The 24814-nt window shown below is 36.9% G+C and overlaps 2 protein-coding genes across 3 annotated transcripts in view; one reads left to right on the top strand and one right to left on the bottom strand.

Annotated features, from left to right (window-relative positions):
- The first annotated feature begins 751 nt into the window (after positions 1–751).
- On the top strand, positions 752–2664 carry LOC149966265 (uncharacterized). The gene is made up of 2 exons (XM_090167517.1): positions 752–953; positions 1034–2664. Exons 1-2 carry the CDS (start codon positions 752–754, stop codon positions 2662–2664), a joined length of 1833 nt encoding a protein of 610 aa, XP_090023643.1.
- Positions 2665–18029: 15365 nt separating this feature from the next.
- Positions 18030–24814, bottom strand: part of LOC149966264 (uncharacterized) — an 85903-nt gene continuing 79118 nt past the window's right edge. For both annotated transcript variants that reach the window (XM_090171224.1, XM_090171223.1), the window contains exons 2-5: positions 23059–23401; positions 22761–22978; positions 22314–22629; positions 18030–19089 (exon numbers count right to left, since the gene is read on the bottom strand). In XM_090171224.1, the coding sequence (XP_090027350.1) occupies positions 18265–19089; positions 22314–22629; positions 22761–22978; positions 23059–23271 (1572 nt within the window). In that variant the 5' untranslated portion in view covers positions 23272–23401 and the 3' untranslated portion in view covers positions 18030–18264. The remainder of the gene's footprint in view (positions 19090–22313; positions 22630–22760; positions 22979–23058; positions 23402–24814) is intronic.

The following is a 24814-nucleotide window of genomic DNA, read 5'->3' as shown; positions in this document are numbered from 1 at the left end:
TAAAAGGCAGCGAAGTTTTGCTTTAACGAGCTCCCCCTAGCGCAGATTGATGGAACTACTTATCGGCCCATCATCGAATTAAGGCTGGAGAGATCATTTATATAAAAAAGAGATCGATCTTCAATCCATAATTAGATCTACTTATCAAGTTCTCGGGTTACGGAATCGAAATTAGCTTTGTATTTTTTCAAAATTATCAGGGTTGGCAAAATTTGAGTTTTTTAAAAAAAAAACAGAAATACTGTTTTTTTTTGTTTTAAACAACTCTTCTTAGTTTTAAACTGTTTTTATTTCTAAGTAAAAAAAACACGTTTTAAACACTAAATAATTGTTTTAAACGTGTTTTAAACTCTTTGTAGTAACGCTTGTAGATGGCGTTACAATCTTAAAAAGTTAACCTTTTTACCTCGGTCGTGGGTTCAAACGTCAGTTAAAGTTCTCACGCCGTGTGAGTCATTAAGGTAGATGTATTAAGGTTGAAAGGCGAGGGAACGAGGTGTATATTTGGTTTTGGTTTTATTTTTACATTGAATTTCGGAAGTTTAGGAAGTCGAACTGACTCGAATAGAAATTAGAAAGTCGTAATTAGATTTAATCTCGGATTTTGTTTAAAGCGGCTAGTATAATGAGTTTAACTGGTCGAAAAAAAGATCCAATATGGACTTTTTTTAATATTACTGAACCAAATGAAAATAACCAAAGTTTCCGAACTAAAACAACTAGAGCGAGGTGCAAGAAGTGTCATACGGAGATGGTAGGACTGGTTGCTAGAATGAAGAAACACGTTGACATTTGTATTTCCACATTGGAAAGTGCTATAGATATTTCTGACAATAATAGTAAAACAGATGAGGATAATCTGGATGAAGATGACATACCCCTAGCTAATTTATCAACTCTAGGACAAGAAGACGTATTTTTTGATTCGACGTCGCCTTCTGAAAATGAAATAGGTTGGTGTCATTTTAATAATTTTACTTCATTTATTTATTTTAATAATTATCATATTTATTTTGTTCTTTGGTATTTGTAGTACCCCGGGCCCTTCCCCAACGACCATTAACTCCTGGTAACACCAGTTCTGCCAGTGGATCTACTATATCTGTAACCTCCAGATCCTCTACTCCGTCTGAACTGTCACTCTCCAATCACAAAAGAAAATCTCAGTCAGTAATCTCCAACTCAGGGTCATCGAGTGCTAAAATAAGTAAATTTGTATTTCGTACATCCGCATCCGAAAAGAAACAGCTTGATTTGCAAATCGCGCGATATACGTATGCAACCAATTCGGCTTTTCGTCACGTTGAACATCCAGAATTCATCCAATTGATCAATAGTTTAAGACCAGGATATACACCACCGTCGCGTCGTCAAGTTGGAAACCAGTTACTCGATGAAGTATACCAAAGTGTTTTGACTGAAATGAAGAACAATCTGAATGGAAAAACAGTTTGCATGTCATTAGACGGCTGGAGCAATGTTCACATGGAACCTGTGATTTGTGTTTCAGTCACCGATTTGTTAGATGATACATGCCATTTAGTCGAAACTATTGACACTGGAGCACAAAAGCATGATGCTGAAAATTTATATAACCTGGCTGTGAAATCTATAAAAAATTGTCAGAAATACAACTGTATTGTGAAGAGTTTTGTCACCGATAACGCATCAAACATGGTAAATATGAGAACACGTTTGGCAACTTCGGAAGATCTCGGTACAGTGGACATTATTACCTACGGATGTTCTGCGCACATATTCAACTTGTTGGCCCACGACATTGATAAAGAAAACCCAGGAATAAAGGAGCATGTTAAACAAATTATAAAGTACTTTAGAAACACTCATTTTCCGGCTGCCAAATATAAAGAATCGGGCGGAAATAAATTAGTTCTACCCTCTGATGTTCGATGGAACACGTTGGCTGATTGTCTAGAGTCGTACTTGAAAAATTGGCATATTTTATCTAAGGTGTGCAGCGAAAATCGAGTAGCTATCGATAAGGATATATCGAAAAAAGTGTTTGACATGAATCTGAAAATGAACACAGAAGATTACCTGAAGAAACTGAAAATTATTGCAGTGGCACTAGATAAAGTACAGGGAGATAAATGCACCATTTCCGAAGCTACTAAAATTTGGATCGATCTTTTGGACGAATTTAAAATTCAATTTGGAGTGGCTGAGGAACGTAAATGCTTGAATCGATTTAATATGGCCATGACGGCCGTTCACTTTTTAGCATTTTTGCTAGATCCAAGATATCAAGACACAACCTTAACACTTACAGAAGAGCAGGTAGAAACAGCTTTGGAATATGCAAACACTTTCCATCCAACTACAATGCCAGATATAATTCGTTTCAGAGCGCAAACATCTCCATTTAAGTCATATTTGTTCTCCAAACTCTCCCTTGAAGGCTTAAATACATTGACATGGTGGAAAGCCTTAAGAGGTCAAATTAAACAAGGAACGTGGGAACTTGTTGAACAGCTTCATAGTGCAGTCGCATCTTCGGCAGGTTTAGAACGTGTATTTTCTTCTTTTGGTTTAGTTCAATCAAAGCTGAGAAACAGATTAGGGACTGAAAAGGCATCCAAGCTGGTAACAATCTTCAAACAACTCAACAGAAAAGATAACACATGTGAAACGTTAGATGTATAATTTTGTGCTTTGTAAGTTTAAAGTTTGTACATTACTTGAAAGAAATAAAGAATTCTTTCAACGCATTCTTGAATTTTCTTATAAAAACTCTTGATTAAAATACGATTAAAAAAAACCTGTTTAAAACTCTTAGTCTAAAACGTTTAAAACAAATTGGTGTTTTTTTTAAATCGATGTTTAGAACAAGTTTTAAACATTTGTTTTAAACATTTTGTTTAAAATTTGCCAACCCTGAAAATTATATTTCTTAACGTTTTTGGTTTGTATTATTTCAAGAATCTACTTTTTATATATACAGGCTTCTAAGCGTAGGAAAATATAGTACCATCTGTTTTAATACCTGTCGACTAATGCGCCAGGAAATAGCAGACGACTTTCGGACTTAATTGTTTCTAGGGCGAAACTTTCAGCTGAGTCACCGTTTGCATGGAGACAATTTGGATCAGTTGACAGCTTTCACACATTCAATTTAAATTTTGAACCTACGCAAGAAACACTTACAGTTTATTTAACGGGAAGAATAATTTTTTTTTATATTGGGTAGATATTAGTTTAGTCAAGTAATTAAATAAAAAAAATTATCAATCTGTTAACGTTAAAAATACCGATTCTGATAATATTATAAATTCCGGGTCTGCTAATGTTATAATTCCCAGTCTGATGATGTTATAAATTCTCAGTATGATGATGTTATAAATTCCGAATCTGATGATGTTATAAATTACCAGTCTGATTAGGTTATAAATTCCGAATCTGACGATGTTATAAATTCCCAGTCTGATTAGGTTATAAATTCCGAATCTGATGTTGTTATAAATTCCCAGTCTGATTAGGTTATACATTCCGAATCTGATGTTGTATAAATTCCCAGTCTGATTAGGTTATAAATTCCGAATCTGATGATGTTATAAATTCCCTGTCTGATTAGGTTGTAATAAATTTCGAATCTGATTATGTTATAAATTCCGAGTCTGCTAATGTTATAATTTTACAGTCTTCTAATGTTATAAATTCTCGGTAGACCTACTAATATGTTATTAATTCCAAGTCTGCTAATGTTATTAATTTCGAGTCTGATAAAGTTATAAATTCCAGAACGTCTGATAAATTTATAAATTTACAGTTTGATAATGTCATAAATTTACAGTCTGCTAATATTATAAATTCCGAGTCGGATTATGATATAAATTCCCAATCTGCTAATTTTATTAATTCCCAGTCCGCTAATGTTATAAATTTACAGTTTGATTATGTCATAAATTTACAGTCTGCTAATATTATAAATTCCAAGTCAGATTATGATATAAATTCCCAATCTGCTTATTTTATTAATTCCCAGTCCACTAATGTTATAAATTTCTAGTTTGCTAAGGTTATAAATTTCCAGTCTGCTACGGTTTTAAATTCGGAGTCTGCTAAGGTTATAAATTCTGAGTCTGCTAAGGTTATAAATTCCGAGTCTGCTAATGCTATTAATTCCGAGTCTGCTAATATTATTAATTCCGAGTCTGCTTATTTTATAAATTCCCTGTCTGCTAATGCTATAAATTCCGAGTCTGCTAATGTTATTAATTCAGAGTCTGCTTATTTTATAAATTACCTGATTTAGCTATAAATTTCAGACCGTCTGATAAATTTATAAATTTCCAGTTTGATAAGGTCATAAATTCACAGTCTGCTAATATTATTAATTTCGAGTTTGATCATAAATTTCTAGTCTGCTTGTATTATATATTCTGAGTCTGATAATGTTATGAATTCCCAGTCTGTTACTGTTACAATTTCCCAGTCTGATACTGTTATAAATTCCGAGAGTGATAATTTAGAAATTTCGATGCTGCTAAATAAAGTAAATATCAATACAAATAGAATCTTTCCGGACAGGTGCGAACTGAACCCTCCATTTGCCCCCAACCCCTGAAAAAAACAGACCTAAAATATTCAGCCGGGCGTGAATTTTCCGAATAGTTTGGGTCGCGATAACGACTTGAAAATATTTGGTGGAGAGCGGGGGCAGCCGCCCACTCTCAGCTTTGGAAGCGCGCTGGAAAGGAGGAAAAACTTTCCACTTAAAAGTGTGTCGGCGAACCAAGTTTTAACTAACGAATATTCTCTGGCTGCGAAGTTGGGAAATCTGGGAAATAGAAATCTCGGAAACGTCAGTGGGGCCGTCATTCGCCGGTGGCCAAATCCCGGACTAATGACGGTATTTACGTTTCAGCGCCTCCTGGCGTTCAACCGCGACATTTCGCCCGCTATTGCCTCAATCCATTCGTCTTGCTACATAAATTTATTCTTCTTTATTTTAAATTTATTTCGACTCCAAACTTGGAAAATATTTTTTGAAGGCGGGAAGATTTCGCGACGCAACGCGGAACCAGCGATGTGGCTACGCGATATTGCCATATCAGATGGGTGGACTATTTCGAAGGTGTAAAACTGTTTAACGAGACTCCCACAGATGGCGATACTGTGTTCGAAGTGGTATCCATAAGCTTTCAACGAAAGCGCCGCTCCTCGATAGTTATTATTTTATGTTTGACATTTTCCAACTATTTCGAAATCAATTATTATCCTATTTCGGACATCGATTATTGTCCTATTTTGGACCATAATTATTATCCTATTTTGGACCATAATTATTATCTTATTTTTGACAATAATTATTATCCTATTTTTGACAACAATTATTATCCTATTTTGGACAATAATTATTATCCTATTTTGGGCAATAATTATTATCCTATCTTGGACATATTCCTATTATTTTGGACATTAATTATTATCCTATTTTGGACATTTTCCTATTATTTTGGACATTTAGCGTATTTTGAACATATTCCTATTTTTTTGAACATTAATTGTTATGCTATTTTGAACATATTCCAACTATTTTGAATGTTAATTATTATCCTATTTTGGACATTAATTATTATCTATTTTGGACCATAATTATTATCTATTTTGGACCATAATTATTCTCCTATTTTTGACAATAATTATTATCCTATTTTTGACAATAATTATTATCCTATTTTGGACAATAATTATTATCCTATTTTGGGCCATAATTATTATCCTATCTTGGACATATTCCTATTATTTTGGACATTAATTATTATCCTATTTTGGACATTTAGCGTATTTTGAACATATTCCTATTTTTTGAACATTAATTGTTATGCTATTTTGAACATATTCCAACTATTTTGAATGTTAATTATTATCCTATTTTTAACATTAAGTATTATCCTATTTTGGGCATTAATTATTATCCTTTTTTGGACATTAATTCTTATCCTATTTTGGCAATATTCCTACTATTTTTAACAAATATTTTTATTATATTTTGGAATTATTCCTACTATTTTAACAATAATTATTATCCTATTTTGAACATATTGCTGCTATTTTGAACATTAATTATTATCCTATTTTGACGTATTCCTACTATTTTGGACATTTTTACTATTTTGAACATATTCCTACTATTTTGAACACAAATTATTATCCTGTTTTGCATATTAAGTATTAACCTATTATGGGCATTTATTACTATCCTATTTTAAAAAATAATTTTTATCCTATTTTACACATTAATTACTATCCTATTTTGGGCAATAATTACTATCCTATTTTGGAATTTTCCTACTATTTTTAACAATAATTATTTTCCTATTTATAACATATTCGTACTATTTTGAACACTAATTATTATCCTATTTTGAACATATTGCTACTATTTTGGACATTTATCCTATTTATAACATATAAATACTATTTTGGACCTTAATTATGATCCTATTTTTAGAGAGATTGCCTCACTTATAGTTCGATGAATGTTGAAAACGTTTGGGAGCACCTTCGAAATGAGAACATGGTCCACAGCGTACTGCGAACACCACGGTCTGTCCAATAACTCCAATTGTGATAGTTAAGTACCTCAAAAAGAAATAATTTTAAAACGGGTTCATAGTCTGCTAAATTTGCGAGTTAAAACCATAACACTATTCCCGATAACAATCAAATAACACAACCCCGGCCATAACTACAACGCCATCTACGTATCTATATAAAATGTAAATAACGCGATAATCAAACAATATTAATTTACTTTCTAAATTAAGGATGTAATAAAATTCACGGTTATTTTGAAGTTATCGTTTCCACTGCCAGGTTAATCGGCGTTCCGTCTCGCGTAACGCGTTAGGAAACAAAAGAGCCATTCCGGTCCACTTAACTTGAAAACGGCGCTCGAAGTTACCAAGCGTTAAATACAGAAGGGTTACCATTGGGACGCAAAATCTCCTGATTTTTATTGATATTCCGAACCATCCGCCCCACTAACGCAAGTTTGAACGAGTAAGGACACGTTACCAAAAAAGAACGCCATTAAAAAGGGGTACAACCTTTACCTTATCCTTGGTATTCGTCTTCACTGCCAGCTCAATTTCCAAATTGAAACCGAGAATTCGATTGGCCCCTAGCGTTGCACGCCCCCCCCATTCGTGTTCTAGTTAATGAAGGGGAAAACCCCCTTCTAATTCTATTCAATCGCTCTTTCCCCCCGATCCTACCTGGGGGATAAACATTGGCTATTCTGTTTCACTCAGGAATCGGGTTAAAATGGGGGTAAAGACCCCATTTGGTAATAGTGGAAAAGGAGCTAGCCTAGGATCGAGAAGGGGGCTGACGTTTGAATTTATAGTCTGAAAAGTTTCCGCTATTTCGATGAACTCTCGAAAATTCCGACGGGTGTCTGATAATGCGCTAGTTTCGTATTCTTCGGGAAATTTCAGACTGTGTACGGATGATTTGCGTTCTACAGAGATTAAAACTAGTTTCATATGATTTAATATTATGATTAATTACCGCCGATCGAAATATAACCCCCCCCCCCCCCAAAATATTCAAAATATTAATGATCCTATTAAACATTCTCCCGTATCTGGTCTTTGCGGGGTTTCCATGGTAACGGCGGTGTACAAATACGAAAGCAATTCGTGACCGTAAACTATCGCAACGCCCTCTTTGGTTCGCCATTGAAACCTAGATAGGTAGCGACTAAAGCAGACGCTATTATTTTTTAATCATCGTTATTCGTAAATTTGACTTTTTAAATGATGATACTCGCATATTAATATAATTTTTGCATCTTTTTCTTATATTTTGATAAGTTTATTTAAAAAAAACGTTCTTATGACTTTTTAATTTGTCGTTAGCAGACGCTAGATCTTAGGCGCAACCTCGGAGAAGCTAGCGCCGGTACGCCACCTTGACTCGTTTCGGTCGCTAGTGGTTTTGGACTAAATCTGATGCTAACATATTGTTTGGAGAATACTGTCTTCCCTATCTGAGCGTTTTACTGGAAAAGTAAATTTGCAGTACCTAGTATATATTTATTTGTACCAAGAATCATTAAGATTAACAGAAAGTTTGTGGTTCGAGCTCTTCAGTTTCCCCTCTCTATAAAAACTTGTAGAGGTTAACGGCAATAGTGTAGGGAGGGCTTGCCACCACCCTCCCATTATCCATAAGGCTGACTAGGCTGAAGCCTAAGGTCCCACTAAGAGCAGGGGCCCCATGCATCACAAGAGGGAGGAGGGATATCGAGGGCCCCAAATAAGCTCGAAGAATAGAGCCAACCAAGAGTAGGGGCTCATGCCCTACAAAGGGGATAAGGGATGTTGAAGGCCGAAAATAATTTCGAAGAATAGGGGCCCACTAAGAGCAGGGGCCCATGCATTACAAGAGGGAGGAAGGATATCGAAGGCCCCAAATTAGCTCGAAAACTAGGGATCCACCAAGAGCAGGGTTACATACATTACAATGGAGATAAGGGATGTCGATAGCCCCAAAGAAACTCGACCAAGAGCAGTGACCCATACATCAGAACAGTTCCAATATTAAGGACTTATCAGAACTACCGAAATACTTTGTTTTTCCAAAATAAATATTGGCAGAAGAAAATAGGGGGAAGTACGCTTCTAGTCAGCTTTGGAAAGGCGTCACTTTTCACGAATTTTCGCGCCAAAACGGTTTGGCGGGAAATCGCGGATGAATACATCGTTTAAAAAATCAATTTTTCTTAAATAGAACAATTGTAACATAATGTCCTTCTCATTCTCTGCTAATTGAGCTAAGGCGTATTTGCTTTCGTCGTTTATAGCCGAGTTGAATCAAAACAAAAGTGGAACTACTTTTTCAGTTTGGTTTATTATGCGTAAAAAGGCATTTTCGTGGGTCACACGACGACTTCTATGGCTCAAAGCTACAGATACGTACTTCCCCTATTTTCTTCTGATATTGGTGTATATGGCAGCGGAGGCCTTCCCACCATTATCAACATACATAGGTAGTCAACGATTGCAAGATAAAAGTAAAAGAGACTCACTGTGTCGGGACAAAGTACAACAAATAGAAAGGGTTAAAAAACATTTATGAGATCAGTAAAGTGAACGAATGGAAACTGCGCGTGTCAGAGGACACACGAGCGTAACGATTGGTAAGGCACCCGAAGAAAAAACCGCACGGAGACCATAAACTGAATGGTCAAAACCACCCGACGCCATAAGCAAACGGCGAGGACCCATGGAGGCCTCACAGTCAAAGAGTACGTGATGAAGTGTCTCTATCACTGCACACTTTCCTGGACACACCGCCAACTACCGTAAGCGAAACTAGAAAAGCACCACAGCAGTTGGAAACCGCTCACTGTTTAGATAAGCGACTAAAGAGTCCTGCCAACGCGGAAAGTTTCAACAAAACTCGTTTTGCGGGATAAAATGATCGATGGCCGCTACATCCGCACATCGGTCCTCCATTTGGTTTCCCGGGATCCCGACATGAGCCGGACACCGCAATAATTTAACACGCCCGGGTCACCGTACCAGGAACCCCGTAAACGCACCACTTGGGGATTGGAACTGTTCCCCAGAATAACAGCCGGGGAATATCGGGAATCTGAGCGCAAGACAATATCCCTGAGACCATCGCCAGATCATCGCCCGGCTCACCGTGTAAAACGCTCACTGGGCAAGAGTCGGATACATCCCCTAGGATAACCAGCCAATTCGAACCGCAAATGTAGACATTTTTCGCCAACAGGGTGCCATACTGTTAGCTACCAAAAGCGTCTTTTAAAACCAAATAAAATTGCCCCACAAGAATGACCTCTGACCAAATTAAATTACTTTGTAGCCTTCGAAGAGGCAGTATTATCTATTTTTTTATTTTATTTTTATAAATTAAACATTCTTTTCAATGTAGAGCACGCGTTAATTATAAAAACTAGTTAGATTTTTTAAACCATAATTAAATAACCATTTTTGCATTTTTTTAAAAATAACTGAACATTTATACAGTTTTTGATATCGACACTTATTATATTATATTATATAATTTCAGACCTAAGTATACAGCTTGCTTTTGACGTATTGTTTTATCGAGTATTTATTTTTGTATAACAAGACAAAGTGGGCGCCAAGTCGGAGGTGACGAAAGCAAGGTGACTGCACTATTGACGGAGGACTGGGTATGACTATCCGATCCATAGATAAAATAACTTCGTATATAGATAGGAAACTTCAAAGGGGGCAAACTGACTCTCACGAGATTGCCCTGACATCTAGTGACTGCGCCAGTTGGTTGAGTTCTCAAGAGCGTAGAACGTAATGAGAAATTTGAGATCGGAGTTTTGGGAATAAACGGATTTTGCAAGGTAAATGTCTTCAAATATAACAGAAATAGCGTTCAAAACAAACTTGAAATCTTTACTGAATGCTATTTCTTTAGTGCTATTTTTTAAATTTGCTCTCAGTTCAAGAAAAAGTACTTTTAATACATATAGCTCGCTTAAGCCTTTGCAATTGGGATTGCGTTACACCAAGGTTCTAGTACGTACTTCGAGTAGTGCGAACTTCACCAAATAATATTATTCGGGTGCCGCCACCCGATGTCGGCCAAAATTCTGGCGTCACTTCTACAACATGAAGTTTCCTATCTATATACGAAGTTATTTTATCTATGATCCGATCGGCTGTCTCAAGAAAGAACGCCATATACATGTATATTTTTATAGTGTGTATTACCGTGTTGTTATTATCACGATATTGGAAGCCAGTGATATAAATAGGCCAAAGCACCCAATCGCGTACATTGGAACGCGCAAAAATCGACATGTCACGGGGGCCCATTTTCTTATCTTGCATTGGGGCCCAATTTTACTAGCTACGCCACTGGTTCGTCCAACCGAAATCGTCATACTTATATCGTATTAGGCTACTTATGATTTTACCCAATAAAAATTCCATCGCCATTTTAATTTAATTTTCGTGATGTTTTCTCGCTGCCATACTACCGTTAACGGAATTCGACCACGAGGGGCGCCGCGAATGATTGATTAAAATCGGCCCAATCGTCCGGCCGAAACAATTGAATTTACATTCCTTGTCATTTGGGGAACTGCGCTACGTCGCTAATGGATTAACGGGGGTTGGAACTGTACCGGATTAAGTCCCCAAAACACTCAAGACTACAGATCCACTCAAACATGATTCGCCGCTTTCAATGAAAGTTAGAGTTTCCTAGTTGCCAATTTACTCTCTAGATGGCGTGTAGATAGAGGTCCCACTCACGCGAGGAGCGTCTACAATAACGCGATTAAAATATTTGCTCCTCTAGAACGTAATTATTGAGCGAGGGAGATTTTACACAAAGGGCATTAAAATTGTCCCTCGTAATTATTATTCCTTAATGATGAATTCTTGACATCGCCTTAATTAGTACCGTCAAGTCACGTTGTATTTTGCCACGCGGTTATAACAGGGGAATTACAGTGTCGGTTTTCAGTTGAACTAAATACCGCGGGTAGTTCTATTCCCTAATGTATTTAAAAGCTCGTTCTGGCACGGAAATTTTATGCATCTGTACGTAGATAATGACGGATAGTTTTTTTTAATTTAATGTGGAAAAATAAACTTTAATTTGTTTGACTAAATAATAAGGATTAATGAAATATATTGCTTGTCTTCAAAGGAATTTAATAGAGTTGTTAATTTTCTGGAAAAATAAAATGCGGAAAATTTTTCGCAAATCGGAAAAATTAAAAATTGAAAAATAAACTACTTTTTAAGTGTTTTTAATGTTTTTAACTTTTTATCGATATAAAATTTCTAATAACAGTATACATACTACAAAACATTAATAGTGTTACATTGTTAATCAGTTTAAACTATAGTCTAGAGGTTTAGTTTTACTTTCAGATTCGAAAATTTAGGCAAACAATATATTAGACTAATCATGGAATGAAAACTTTTTATATTTTTTTCAGAAAAATACGGTAAATTTTCAGGAAAAAGGCCTCGGTCATTTTCCGGAAAATTTTCTGACTTACACTCGGTTTTCACTGGGCGAAACGAATTGTTTTTTTTTTTTTAATTTCAAATACGGAACGGGAACAGAACTGACTCGTGTTAAAAGAAAATCAATAAAAAGGATCTGGTCTGTAAACAAACATGGAGGACGACGTAGTTGTCGAAGTTATTAATACCCTTAAAGTTTACTTATTGTATCTTTGTAGCTCGAGTTTTTCTTGTCCCAAAGATATGGGTATTTTCTAATCTCTTCTACAATAGCTTCAGAATTAATTTTTGTCATTTTAAATTAATATACTGCAGAGTGCAGACCGCTGATGATATACTATATCAGATCGAAGAGCTAAGCCTATAGGTCTTATCTCGAAATTTCAAAATGGCGAAAAAGGTAAACACACGCGCTCCCTCGGTTTCCTAAATCACGTGACTAAAAGACTGGCTATGATTGGTCTACGTCTATGGGGAAAAAAACCGCACCAAAATATATATCGCAAAAATGGAAATAGGACCCGCGACGCAAAAACACGAATTTCGCAAAAATAACAGGAAATGTTTTTTCCTTTTCCGCAAAAAAATACGAAAATCGCACAAAAATCGCCCAGTGAAAACCGGGTGTTACAACACTAGAATTTAATAATTATGTTTTGTTTCGTTAAAGGTTTTGAAATAAAGGGTTCGACTACCAACGTTGAACTACGGCTCAAATCAGTCCGGTATATCAGTGATTCCCTGAAGCTGACGTCTTGCAACTCTATTGAAGCGCACTCCGGTACCGTTTTTCCTTCCCCCACTCGGGTCGGGAGAAAATTTTACACCGAAGTCGGATCATAGTAATGCCCCATAAGGATAAATATATAAATTATTGATCATAATGTGGATTTTAATTTGTGAAAATAATTTAGAAGTGGGAAAAATTTAAAATATGTTTCATAGTTTTGTCAATAAATTATTATAATAATTATGTAATGATAAACTATTATAATAATTATATAATGATACACTATTATAATAATTATTTAATAATAACGTATTATAATAATAATTTAATAATAATCTGTAGAATCCTACTACCATTTAGGGAACACCCTGTATAACTATAATAATTATTACATTAAATTACATTTTATTTATATTACATTTACGTTACCTTTACATTACCTTGACATTACATTTGCATTTACCTTTATATGTAATTATCAAAGAATACATTTACATTCTACGATTTTATTTTATTTGTAATTATCGAATATAACAATTACATTTACATTTACATTACATTACATTACATTACATTATACGATTTTATTTTGTTTTTAATCATCGAAGGCTATTTTTAAGCAAATTTTCCATCAACTTTGACGCTTTTAGAACTCTCTGAATGACCTCATGAAACACCCGAGTAGGCTTAAGTGTCATAAAAAACTTGACGAAAAGTTGTGGCAACTCGTTGAAAGGAGGCGCCCTAAGCGTATATATATAGAAACCTGGCAAGTGGCGTTTCACCATTAGTAATCGGAGCCCTCTGTTGGCTAATGAAACCATATAATATTTCCAGGCTCGGGTTTAAAGGGTGGCTCGGAAGACGACACCCTTGATGACACTATATATTTTATCTCTGTCGCAGGTTGGCTCGTCTCTTCGCTTTCCCTGGCGTCTTGATCCGAGGCCGTAAGAGCAGTCAATTTTAATTAGGTCCCTTTATAATTAAAATTTAGAGTGTTCACGCAAAAATTAATTTTTGGCTAATGAGCTCGCTTTTGCCTTTCGAAGGAAAACTTTCGTTCCACTAATTTTATATTTTATGGGCGGGAAAAGTCGTTTAAACTGAGAAATATCATTTTACACTCAAGCTATTCGAAACGAGGACTTACTTACTTACTAAAAGAGTGGTTAAGAGAGTCTATAGGCCAAGTTACTTACCTTTTAGTTTTCAGAAGTTTGTGTTCGATGTCTTCTTCGTAAGTGGTATTTTATGTTAAATGAACAAGACATATTTTATATTTTTGGGCCGCGCAGAGGTGTTGGCCAGGTTTGGCTCGACTGACAGCTGCGTGTAGAAGCATGGATTAAATAACCTTACAGGGATAGTTCTCTTGGGTACAATAATTGCTCCAGACTTACCCTGGTGGCCAGAATTGTCAACGACCGGAAGTCTCGATTTTAACGATACACGGGAGAAAAATTGCAAAGGGGGTGCAATCGCGATTGATGAAATTATTATTTTTGTAGGCCAAGGCCTACCTATTGAAAACTTGTTTACAGTTTGAAAGCCTATAAACAATTTAACGATAAATTAGGTGATATACATAAATGGCTTAAAAAAAATATGAAAAAGGTCGCTTACGATACTTATTTATTTCCCACATTTAACCAGGAAGCTCCAGAGCCACTGAATTACTGACCACGATTGAATATTTCAATTTCAAATGTATTAAAACAAACCATTGGAAAAATATTAACTTCACCAAAAGCCGCCGCGAGATGGCGACGTGCCAAGAAATCTTGTTCCGGATTTGTATCGGTAAAGGGGGTAAAATTGAGGGGCAGCCTCGTTTGAAACAAACATCTTCAACTCGTAGTATAGTAAAATGTATTAGAGAGAACTATCCCTGTCAGGTTATTTAATCCATGGTAGAAGGCATGCTCATGTGTATGTCCAAAAATGGAGGTCCGTTGAGGGACTTGCTTTAATCATAGGGCGAAGAACGGGTCCTGTCCATAACCTTAATTAAACCTAGACTACTTTTAAAAATATCAAAACATTTCTGATACTCGTAAGCAGTTTCCCGGGCCCTAGAAAATGTCTTCTAACCGGGCCTCATACGTACATTTTTTTTGAAAACACCAAAAACTCTTTCAGGGTTGCGAAAAAAATTTCAGTTACAAATTCCCTGTTTTCCCTGAAAATTTTAAGAGATGTTCCCTGACTCTTTAAAGGGAGTATTAACTTTTCAGGAATTTGGGGCAATACATAATTCCCTCCCCTAACCACGTGTTATATTTAAAGAGGAATTGTCACCAAAACCAAAATATACGAGGTTTTTTACAGAATTAAAGAAAATATATTAATGATTAGGTCCCTGAAATTTCATAGTTCTTGGAAAAGTATTTAAAAAGTTACGCTACTTTTTCCGCAACCTACATCAAACGGCTCCAAAAATTTCAGAAATCGCGGTTGAAGCTACGTGCAGCGCCAAAAGAATGAAGCGGCAAAAATTTGAGAAAGGGCGCCGTGTAAGGCATTTTAAAAACACGATTAACTTCAATCTACGAATATAACTCGGTTAAAAAGCCAAGGATGGCGTAGCAGACGACAGTTCCGACCGAAAACGATAAAACCGGGGAAAATAATATTTAGTTCACGAGATGGCGCTGCAGGTAGGTTCAACCAAGCGGTTTGAGATTCTCCAGTCGGGGGGGGGGGGGGGCAATAAAACACGAAATTTGGTTGCTTATAATAGATCAAATACTGGAAATATTAACATGAAATTTTTTGTATAACCATTTTCGGACGTCCTCTATCCATTTAAATGGTTTTAAACTAATTTGAGGGTTGTAACAATTCTCCTTTAATGTGAAATACAGTAGTTTTTAGCAATTATCCCACTACTCATTATATTTCAATAAATATCTAAACTATAATTAAAATTATTAATTTATAGCTCGGATATTCTTGTTTATATGTTAATTAATGGTACATAAAAAATAAACACTAAATATGAAACAATAAATGTTTCTAGTGAGAAAACCTCTTCTAATAGAAGTATCGGGTGTTTCTACTATCGTTCTAGACTAGCGCCATGAGCGAGAAAATAGAGATTAATTAAGTCATTGTAAGCCAGGTATTGATAAATTTGTGGTAAAAACACAAAGAAATAATGACCAAACTAAGGAGATTGGAAATTCAACTTCGAATTATGTTTTATATAAATTTAATTTACGTGACATTACGTCTTTTTAAAGCAACTGTCGGCTCTATCATTGCCACTAGCGTTATGACAAGGCCGTTATTATTTGAGATGGCAATTATTTGAAAAAAAAAGTCTTTACTGGAAAGCGTGGTGCCATCTATTAATGGCAAAAGAAGTTAAAATTAAAAAAAGCGAAACAATAACGTCGTCAGAGAATAATTGTCGAGAATTATAATTAGAAAACTTATACTCTACCAAGAATGTATTTATTTATACTCAGGGAGAATAAATATGTCGAGATTATTTTTAGCGTTTCTAAAATTCCACCCGTTGGGGCCCCCGGTATGCTCCCCCGCTTTAATAAAATCAAATAATACTGCAATCTCATTGGTTCTTAAAAATTACGTTTTTCGACGCGATTAACGCAAAAAATAAGACCGCCTCCTTTCCCCCCCCCCCTTAGCGTGTCGGGGTTAGGGCCTCAACGTGTCCGTCGATAGTCTCGACATATTCATTCTCCCTGAGTATAAATAAATACATTCTTAATAGAATTTAACCTAAATTATATATCCTATATAAAATATATTTTTAGAAATTACTAGAATTTAAGTTGGGATTGAATTTACAAACGAGCCAATAAACGTGAGGGGTAGTTTTATGTCCCGCCTTTTGGGTCAAAATGTAGCTTAAGCATCTTGTTTTGAGTTTGACACTAGCGACATCTGTTGAAAAAAGAGTTACTTCACGTCGAGCCGACACTTGCTTTAAACCACGTGTTCCAATGCCAAACGTGTGGACTTTTAAGCTTATTTTAAAGTAGTCTAAGCCTCGTTTTTGGAAACAAATTAATTTTTAAGGTGTACCGAAGGAATTTGCTGGGCCCCCTCAACTGAAAAATCCGAGCTACGGGACAAATGGTCTCAATATAGTCATTCTCTCTACAGTAAAAATTAGAGTTGTTAATTTACAAAAAATTTCCGAAAATCGGAAAATTTGAAACATATATTACTTTTGAAGGGTTTTTATTCTAGACTAGTCAAGAGCTTTAGTTTTACCATAACTCTATAATATTATTCCAAAAGTTTGTCCCTTTGGGGAGAGCTAGTAACGGAGCGACGTCATCACAAGAAGAAAATCTCCCCCTAGCGAGGCGCTGTCAAAGGCTACTTGTGATGCGTTAGCAAGCGGACGCAAAACGGCGACGAAGCCCGTAATGCAGTCTGTCTTGAGCATAGCTCTCAGTAAAACATTTGCATGTGAAGAATAAGACGTGTCACACTTATGTAACAATATTATACACTTATGGTTTTACTTTTGGATTCGAAAAAATATGGTGAAAATGCCGCGAAATTTAAATTACGAACAATATTAGGCTAATCATGGAATGAAAACACACTATATTCTTCATAATTTATTTTCGTTTTTTAGGATCGTAAGGTGGGAAGATTTACACAATTCCATTTTTCATTTAATACAAATTAAATAACTGATACAAATCAATTTTTTTCTAATTATCCGTTTTTACGGTAAATGATAAAAAACAAATATTATCTATAATGTTTTTTCTTGTATGGAAAACTTCAATAAATATGTAAATACACTTTTGTTTCAAGGAAATAAGGTAAATATAAAAAATGTGGGTATATTCATCATTTGAGATCGGCTCCAATATCACTTGAAAGCTTTTAAAAGTCCCGTTCATATTAAATTAATTATTTTGACTATACATACTCGGGGTGGGTGGTTCCTGTTTCATCTTTAGTACACTTATTTTAAGGTATAATATTAATTTAAAATTAATTTATAACTACTACCTACTACGCTTATAAATAGCTATATTCTAAACATTAAATATCTCTAATAGTTTTTAAAATTATTTTAAAAATCATTTTTGTTTTATTATTTTACTTAGTCGATATATTTTCTTTTTAAATTTCAATCTAATCTAATCTAAAGGAAGTTGTTTTTTTAATTAACATCGAAAATATCGAATTAAAATATTTTTCCTTAATTATAAGCACCTTTTCAATTAATTTATTTATAATTTTTAAAAAATTGACTATACAGTATACTTCCTTTATTCGTTTAATTATTTAATTACCGTTGATTACGTTTTAGTAATTTTAGTAGTTTATTTTGTCTTTATTATAAAGATCTTCCCATTCAGTTTAATCCGTAATTCCGTATATTTATAGTTCCGGGTAAATTTTACGAAAATATATCAAAAATTGTACGTATTCCTTACCGCTAGATGACGCTCGTCAAATGACGATTTCTTATTTTATAAATCACGACGAAAGAAATCACGCGCCGTGTCACGTGGGATCGGGATTTTCCTTGGCTTCCCCGCCGCTAGAGGAGCTACCGTTCCCGCTAGCGCCGCCACTAGCGCCATCTTGGTTTATTTTTTTGCCGCACAATAAACCCTGCATGGTTGCCAATATGCTCGAAACGGATTTGATTAAGTTGTCCTTCCACGTGTAAACGCGTCGATCGACGGTAGACGTGGTGTTAATGCAGTCGCTTCCGCCGAATTCGCAGACGCGGTAGTGATGCAAGAAGGCCGTGTCCGGGTGCACGTTCTGCATGATTTTGCCCGGCATAAACTCCCACACGAAATGGTTGCCCATCTCGACCACGCGCTCGGGCAAGACGACGCACTTTGACCTTTGCTTGTGGGCGTGCAGCCGGGATTTGCGCTTGGTCTTCAGCAAGGTCAAGAGGGGCAGTTGGAGGTCGCGGGCCCGGGTATCGTTGGGCCATTGCAAGTAGAAAAAGGCGTTCTGGAAGGAGTAGGCCCCGATGCGGGCCGGGTTGCGAGAGGTCAGGTAGTTGAGCATGGAGGTCAAGCTGGTGTTCGAATGAGGGACCACGAACTCGTCAAAGTCTATCATGAGGACGTAGCGGAAGCGGTACATGGTCCGGTACAAGCAGTCGTTGAGGGCCGCGAACAGTCCCTCCGTGCGGATCTCCTTTTGAGAGGCCATGTCCAGTTGCCAAGGAAGGACGCTCACCAGGCCACGTTGCTTGTAATGGTCCAGGGCGCACGACACGTTCGGACCCACCGTGTGGTTGTACAAGATGAAATGAGAAGCGCCCATCAGCCGGTTCAGCTCCACGAACTCCACAAAGTCCAACATCTGAAATGCACAATTTAGAGTTCCTGTTGCATTTCTATTTAAATACGCGATAGCAAAAGTAGCATAAGACCCAAAAGTGTGTCAGAACGGTATAGTAGTTAATGAGAGTTTGTCGCAAAGTAAAACAGGGAAACGAAGGGGGGTCGGAAAATACGTCATCAAAATCGAGGTACTCCAGCGCCGCCGAGTGAGGCGTTTTAGAACGTACTATAGACTAAATACAATATTGCTAGTACTATTCCAAGTAGTAGGTTATGTTGTCTATAGTGTGACTAGGTATCACTTGAAATTTTAATAGGTGCGAAGGTACAGCTGACACACTTTGGGTCTTATGCTACTTTTGTAAATAATAATTAATATTTTTATAAATAAAAAAATCATATATTTGAAATCTGAGGCGTTTTTGTTTTCAAAAATTGGTTTTCCAAACGCTGGGGGCTTTAATATTATTTAATTCCTGAAATTTCCTCGCCTCCGTGGGAAATAAATGTTGAAAACCACTTGGCGAATTTTCGAGACGAATAAAATTTTCGAGCAATGAAAAAAGACGCGTTTTTTTCGGTCGCTGGGGAAGCGGTTCTCACTTTAGCGCGAAAATTTAAAAACGCTGAAAACAACTCGTGCGGGTTTTTAGTAATGTTTTAGGCCTAACATAAAACATCAGTTCAAAATGAACCAAATGGATGTTCCTGTTGATAATTTCAATAAATAAACGATTCTATTCGTGAGATAATTACCTTTACTTCAGTATCTTGGTCAAGTTGGCCGAGCCGCTTTTCTAAAGACCTAGGCTTAATAAGTGACGGACGGGAGCGGAGTAGATCGAGGGAACGCGTTTTCTGATTGGCTGAAGCTTTTTATCGCCAAGGTGTGGACGTCAAGAAATAGAACATTCGCTAGATACCGCGGCGAATTTGAAAAAAATCGCAAATTTTATTCGCGAGCGTCAATTTTCAGCGCGAATTTTTTTTTCCGCTAAGTGGGAACTAGGCTTTAGAACGTATGTCTACGGGCGAGTAAATCGAAGAGAGATAATCGCGCCAGACTATAGACTTAATATGATGTTGCTAGTACTATTCCAACTAGTAGGTTATGTAGTCTATAGTGTGACTAGGTCTCACTTGAAATTTTAATAGGCGCGAAGTTCAGCTGACACACTTTTGGGTCTTCTGCTACTTTTGGCGATAGTAATTTCCCATAATTCTTCCCAAAATGTGTGAAAAACTCGAGACCAAAACAAAGTCAAGGTCACACACACAGGCTTGAAACAACTTATAAACGAGTCATAAGACTTGGTCATACTTGAAATATTATAGATCCACAATTCTAAGAGAGACTGATACGGAAGTGAAAACTAGCAGACAACGCTTATTTTCTGAATGCGCTACGTTATAGCGCCATCTTTCCACCAAAAGCAAAATAAATGACACGTGACTTCCACTCCACGTTACTCTAGGGCTATCAACATTATTAGACCTAATCAACCACGTCCTTTTTTCCAAATACTAATTTTGGTCACCGATAGATGGAACTATTACGTAGCGCATCCAGAAAATGTTTTCCAAATACTAATTTTTGTCACCGATAGATGGAACTATTACGTAGCGCATCCAGAAAATATTTTTAAAATACTAATTTTTGTCACCGATAGATGGAACTACTACGTAGCGCATCCAGAAAATGTTTTCCAAATACTAATTTTTGTCACCGATAGATGGCACTATTACGTAGCGCATCCAGAAAATGTTTTCCAAATACTAATTTTTGTCACCGATAGATGGAACTATTACGTAGCGCATCCAGAAAATGTTTTCCAAATACTAATTTTTGTCACCGATAGATGGCTCTATTACGTAGCGCATCCAGAAAATAAGGTTTTTCTGCTAGCTGTCTCTTCCGTGTTCTTCCCACGGGCCTGTATGCAGCGTACGGTATCTATGCTATTTCATATATCTATGCTTAAAACTTAGGATTCGTGACGTCAATTTTAGGGAGCTGAATATTTTTGGGAAAGGAACATACTGTTAGAAGGTTAGGTTGATTGGGCGCAGCTTTAAAATTGGTCTCAACATAGTCAATCTCCCTAAATATAAATTAATACATTCCTGTTAAAACACAGCTTAAGTCGCTTTGATTGTCAGCCATGGCTACACTATGGTTTGAAAACAGTTAATAATAGTAATCAGCTAGGCACCATCTTAGGCCCAAGTCATCGACCGACTTTTAATGCCATTAATTCAGGTGACCGGGTTACAATGTGTAGGAGAGTGGTAGCGAGCCTTTTGCGCCACCTAGGAGCAACAAACACAAGGAGAACGCGGCTAACCTTTAAACACGTTAACGCAGCGTTGTGCAAAAATTTCATTGGAGGAACCTTTACACTACACGTTTTACGGAAAGGGGGAAGGCAATTTCCGAATCTTCCCCTTCCGATGGCAGCAGGCGCTAAAGCGTTTATCCAAAGAAAACTGTACACAATAAAATGCACGACTTTTGACGGGTTGCGTTCTCCTTGCTGCGTTTGCTTTTCTTAGGTGCCACGCGAACCAACAGCTCCCTAGTACAAACACTATACCTAAATTTGCTTTTTTTATCCCATATTTCCTATATTTTTAACATTTTGTTGAAAATTATACTAAGACAGTTTGAACAAATTTCGGATTGTTTACGTTTTTTTCTCGAAACTCCCGCCTCTATAAATTTGTGCGAAAAGTTTTATTTGAAAATGGAAGATTATCTGATCAAAAACTTTCAATCTCCAAAAATATCTTTCAAAATTTACAATTTCTAAAACCGAGTGAAATCAAGCTTAGAGAGATGTGTAAGAGTGGCAAAGTCTCTACCATTCGATGTTGATGTCAAGTTTTCCAGTAATTCAGTCGATGATTTTAAACTACTACAATTGGAAGGGTTAAAAATTGGCGAATCTCAGCGGATCGACCACTTTTGGCGTGAATTAGGAGGAATTGAAACAAGTGTGGGACACATAAAATATACTAGCATTTTATAAGTGGTCCAGGCTGCTTTATGTATTGCAAAAATGTGATACTTTTAGTCATAATTTTGTGATATTTTTATTAAAGTTTAAGTATCCGTGAATTTTGATCCTATAAAAACCTATATATTGATAATTTTTTACCTATATTTAACCTATAATTTAGCGATTCCAAACCTATAATACCTATAATTGTTTAGAGGGTATTGACTGGGAGCCCTGATCTTACCTTGTTGTAGCTGTAGTGCATTGGTTTGACGCAAACGGCCAATCCTTTGGGTTCTTTGTACTTCCGGCGGTTATTGTGAATGACGAGTCTGTTGGCGGATTCTCCGGAGCCTGGCTTGACGATGGACACCTCCCGGGGGATCATGGGGATGTCTCTTCTCAAGGGACATAGCAGGAAGTAGGCGCTGTACTTGAGATTCCAATTCTCCCTGATCAGCTTATTGGTCGCGTACACGGTGGCTGTTTCTTCTCCTGGTCCGAACCAGAAGACGCAAGCCACTCTCTCGGCTATCCTGGTCCGAGCTGCCGCCACCACTCTGAAGCGAGACAAAACAATCATTATAGCGGCGACCTTTCTGATACTTCGAGGGTGAATTTGTGACCTAGACTTGAAATGCAAACCATTGCGTAATGTTCCGCTGAAATTGTTGGGACTCGCGTCTAGTACCTGATGGTTCTGGTTTTCCTGTCGTCGTAGTAAGCCGAGAAGACGAAGAATTTGTCCTTGGTGCCTTTGACGGATTGCCACCTGTCCTCGTAGAACGCCGATCCGTTGTACTCCTTGGGGAATTTCTTCTTGGCCGCCGAGAAGTAGTCTTCGCTGACGCCTTCTCGCGGGACCCGGTTCAGCTCCCTGGCCACTCTCGGCGTCACATCGTCGGGATACTGTCGAAAGAAGTTACCATCAACCGTCCGTCGTCAGAAACAATGATATCGCCTTCTTCGGCTTTAAATGACCCGTTTACCTTTTCGGTCGGCAATTCCTCCCTGTAGAACCGGTTCCAGAGGGGCACCTCTCCCGTGATGTCCTGTTTGTCTACCAGGAAGACCTCGGTGACCACGATGCAAGCGAAAAAGGCCAAGAAGATGACCACTAAGCAGATGGACTGGTTTTTTCGTTCGGCCGCCCGACGCATCGACGACACTCGACCCAACCTCAGTCGACGGCGGATCGTCATTGTTTTTTCGTTTATCGTGTCCGAAAATGCTCGATTCCGATTGGTTCTCTTGTCTCGCTGCTCTGGATCCCGGTTGATTTAGCCATCGATGCTCAAATTTTACGCGTTGTAGATATGATTGGAATGTTGTCTGAAATAAATTATTTTATCTTCTTTTATAAATTGAAATTATATTTGTAACATTTGAAATTAAGTTTCATTCTGAATTTCGTAATAATCGCTAGTCCCGCTTAACCTCGTTTACCAGGGTTAATACCTCAATTAAGGCTACTAAAGTTTTTCAGTAGCTCACGCAAGTACTTATTTTATTATCCAACGTTTTATTCTTAAAAACTTACATCATTAGGACGAAATTCCTTTTTTTAGCCAGTTCTTTTAAATCTTAAAATTCTTTAATACACAGATAGATGGGGTAAGTTGGAAAAAGGTTTAGCGAGGAATTTTCCATCTTGATAATAAAGTTGGGTTAAGAAAATTTGGCGAAATTTTTTGCTCTTTCCCAACCGAGTACGTAATTAAGGTTAGGTTTATCTGCCCCCTAACGTTTTACTTTTTTGCATAGCATCTCCCTCTTTAGGCCTTGGTAACCTGTCGCCATCATTCTGTACGCGGTACTCCTTTTTAAAAAAAAATTACGCTCAAAGGGAAATGAAAAAAAAAATATTTTGAAGGACGATATATGCTGAAATGTTAAATTAGAGAAGTATTTTTTCCTCATAGTCTCATCGGAGGAGGGTCAAACGTAATCCCAAAGGAAATTGAAAAAGAGGTATCTTTAGGCGCTTCAAGAAATTTAATTCGAAAGAATTATTAAATTGGAATATTTGCTAGCAGCGATAACTTCATATAGCTTTAAGCGGGGGGACGAGATTAAGGGTGAAGATGTTTTTCCCCACCAAATTTTTGAAGATTAAAATTTATTCATTTTTCCAGTTTTTCTTGGATAGAAGTTGCTTTGCCTAACATCTTCATTAATTTTATCCTAAGAGCTTTTTTTTGGGCTCTTAAACGACTAAACCTAGGATAGTTGCCTCGTACTAGCAGTTTTGGAAAGCTCACAGGTTGTTATTACGATTACTTTGGCGATAAAAACATTATATTAAACAACCTCTGATACTTTATTAGAAAGGTTAAGCCAGCATTCATTGAACTTGCACTTCCTAGAAGTTAAAATACAGGGTGGAAGTCTCAGCCGTGGTCCAGCCTCGGTACTTCTCCTAGTACACCAGAGTACTGCGGGTCAAACACTTCTACAGGCGCTGGTAGGCCAAAAATAGACTAATGAGAGAATTGGAAGTCTCAGCCGTGGTCCAGCCTTGGTACTTCTCCTAGTACACCAGAGTACTGCGGGTCGAACACTTCTACAGGCGCTGGTATTGCACAAATAGACCAATGGGATAATTAAAAGCGCATCTTTATCCAATCGCCCGAAAAAGCATTTGGAAGATGCGCTTCTAATTATCCCATTGGTCTATTATTAGACTAGGAAAAGTACCGAGGCTGGACCCCGGCTGAGGCTTCCAATTCTCCCAATGGTCTATTT

Source organism: Leiobunum rupestre, chromosome 1 (assembly GCF_980474605.1).
Source record: "Leiobunum rupestre chromosome 1, qqLeiRupe1.1.hap1, whole genome shotgun sequence".
NCBI classification, from domain to species: Eukaryota; Metazoa; Arthropoda; class Arachnida; order Opiliones; family Sclerosomatidae; genus Leiobunum; species Leiobunum rupestre.
This window is presented reverse-complemented; position numbering and strand designations above follow the sequence as displayed.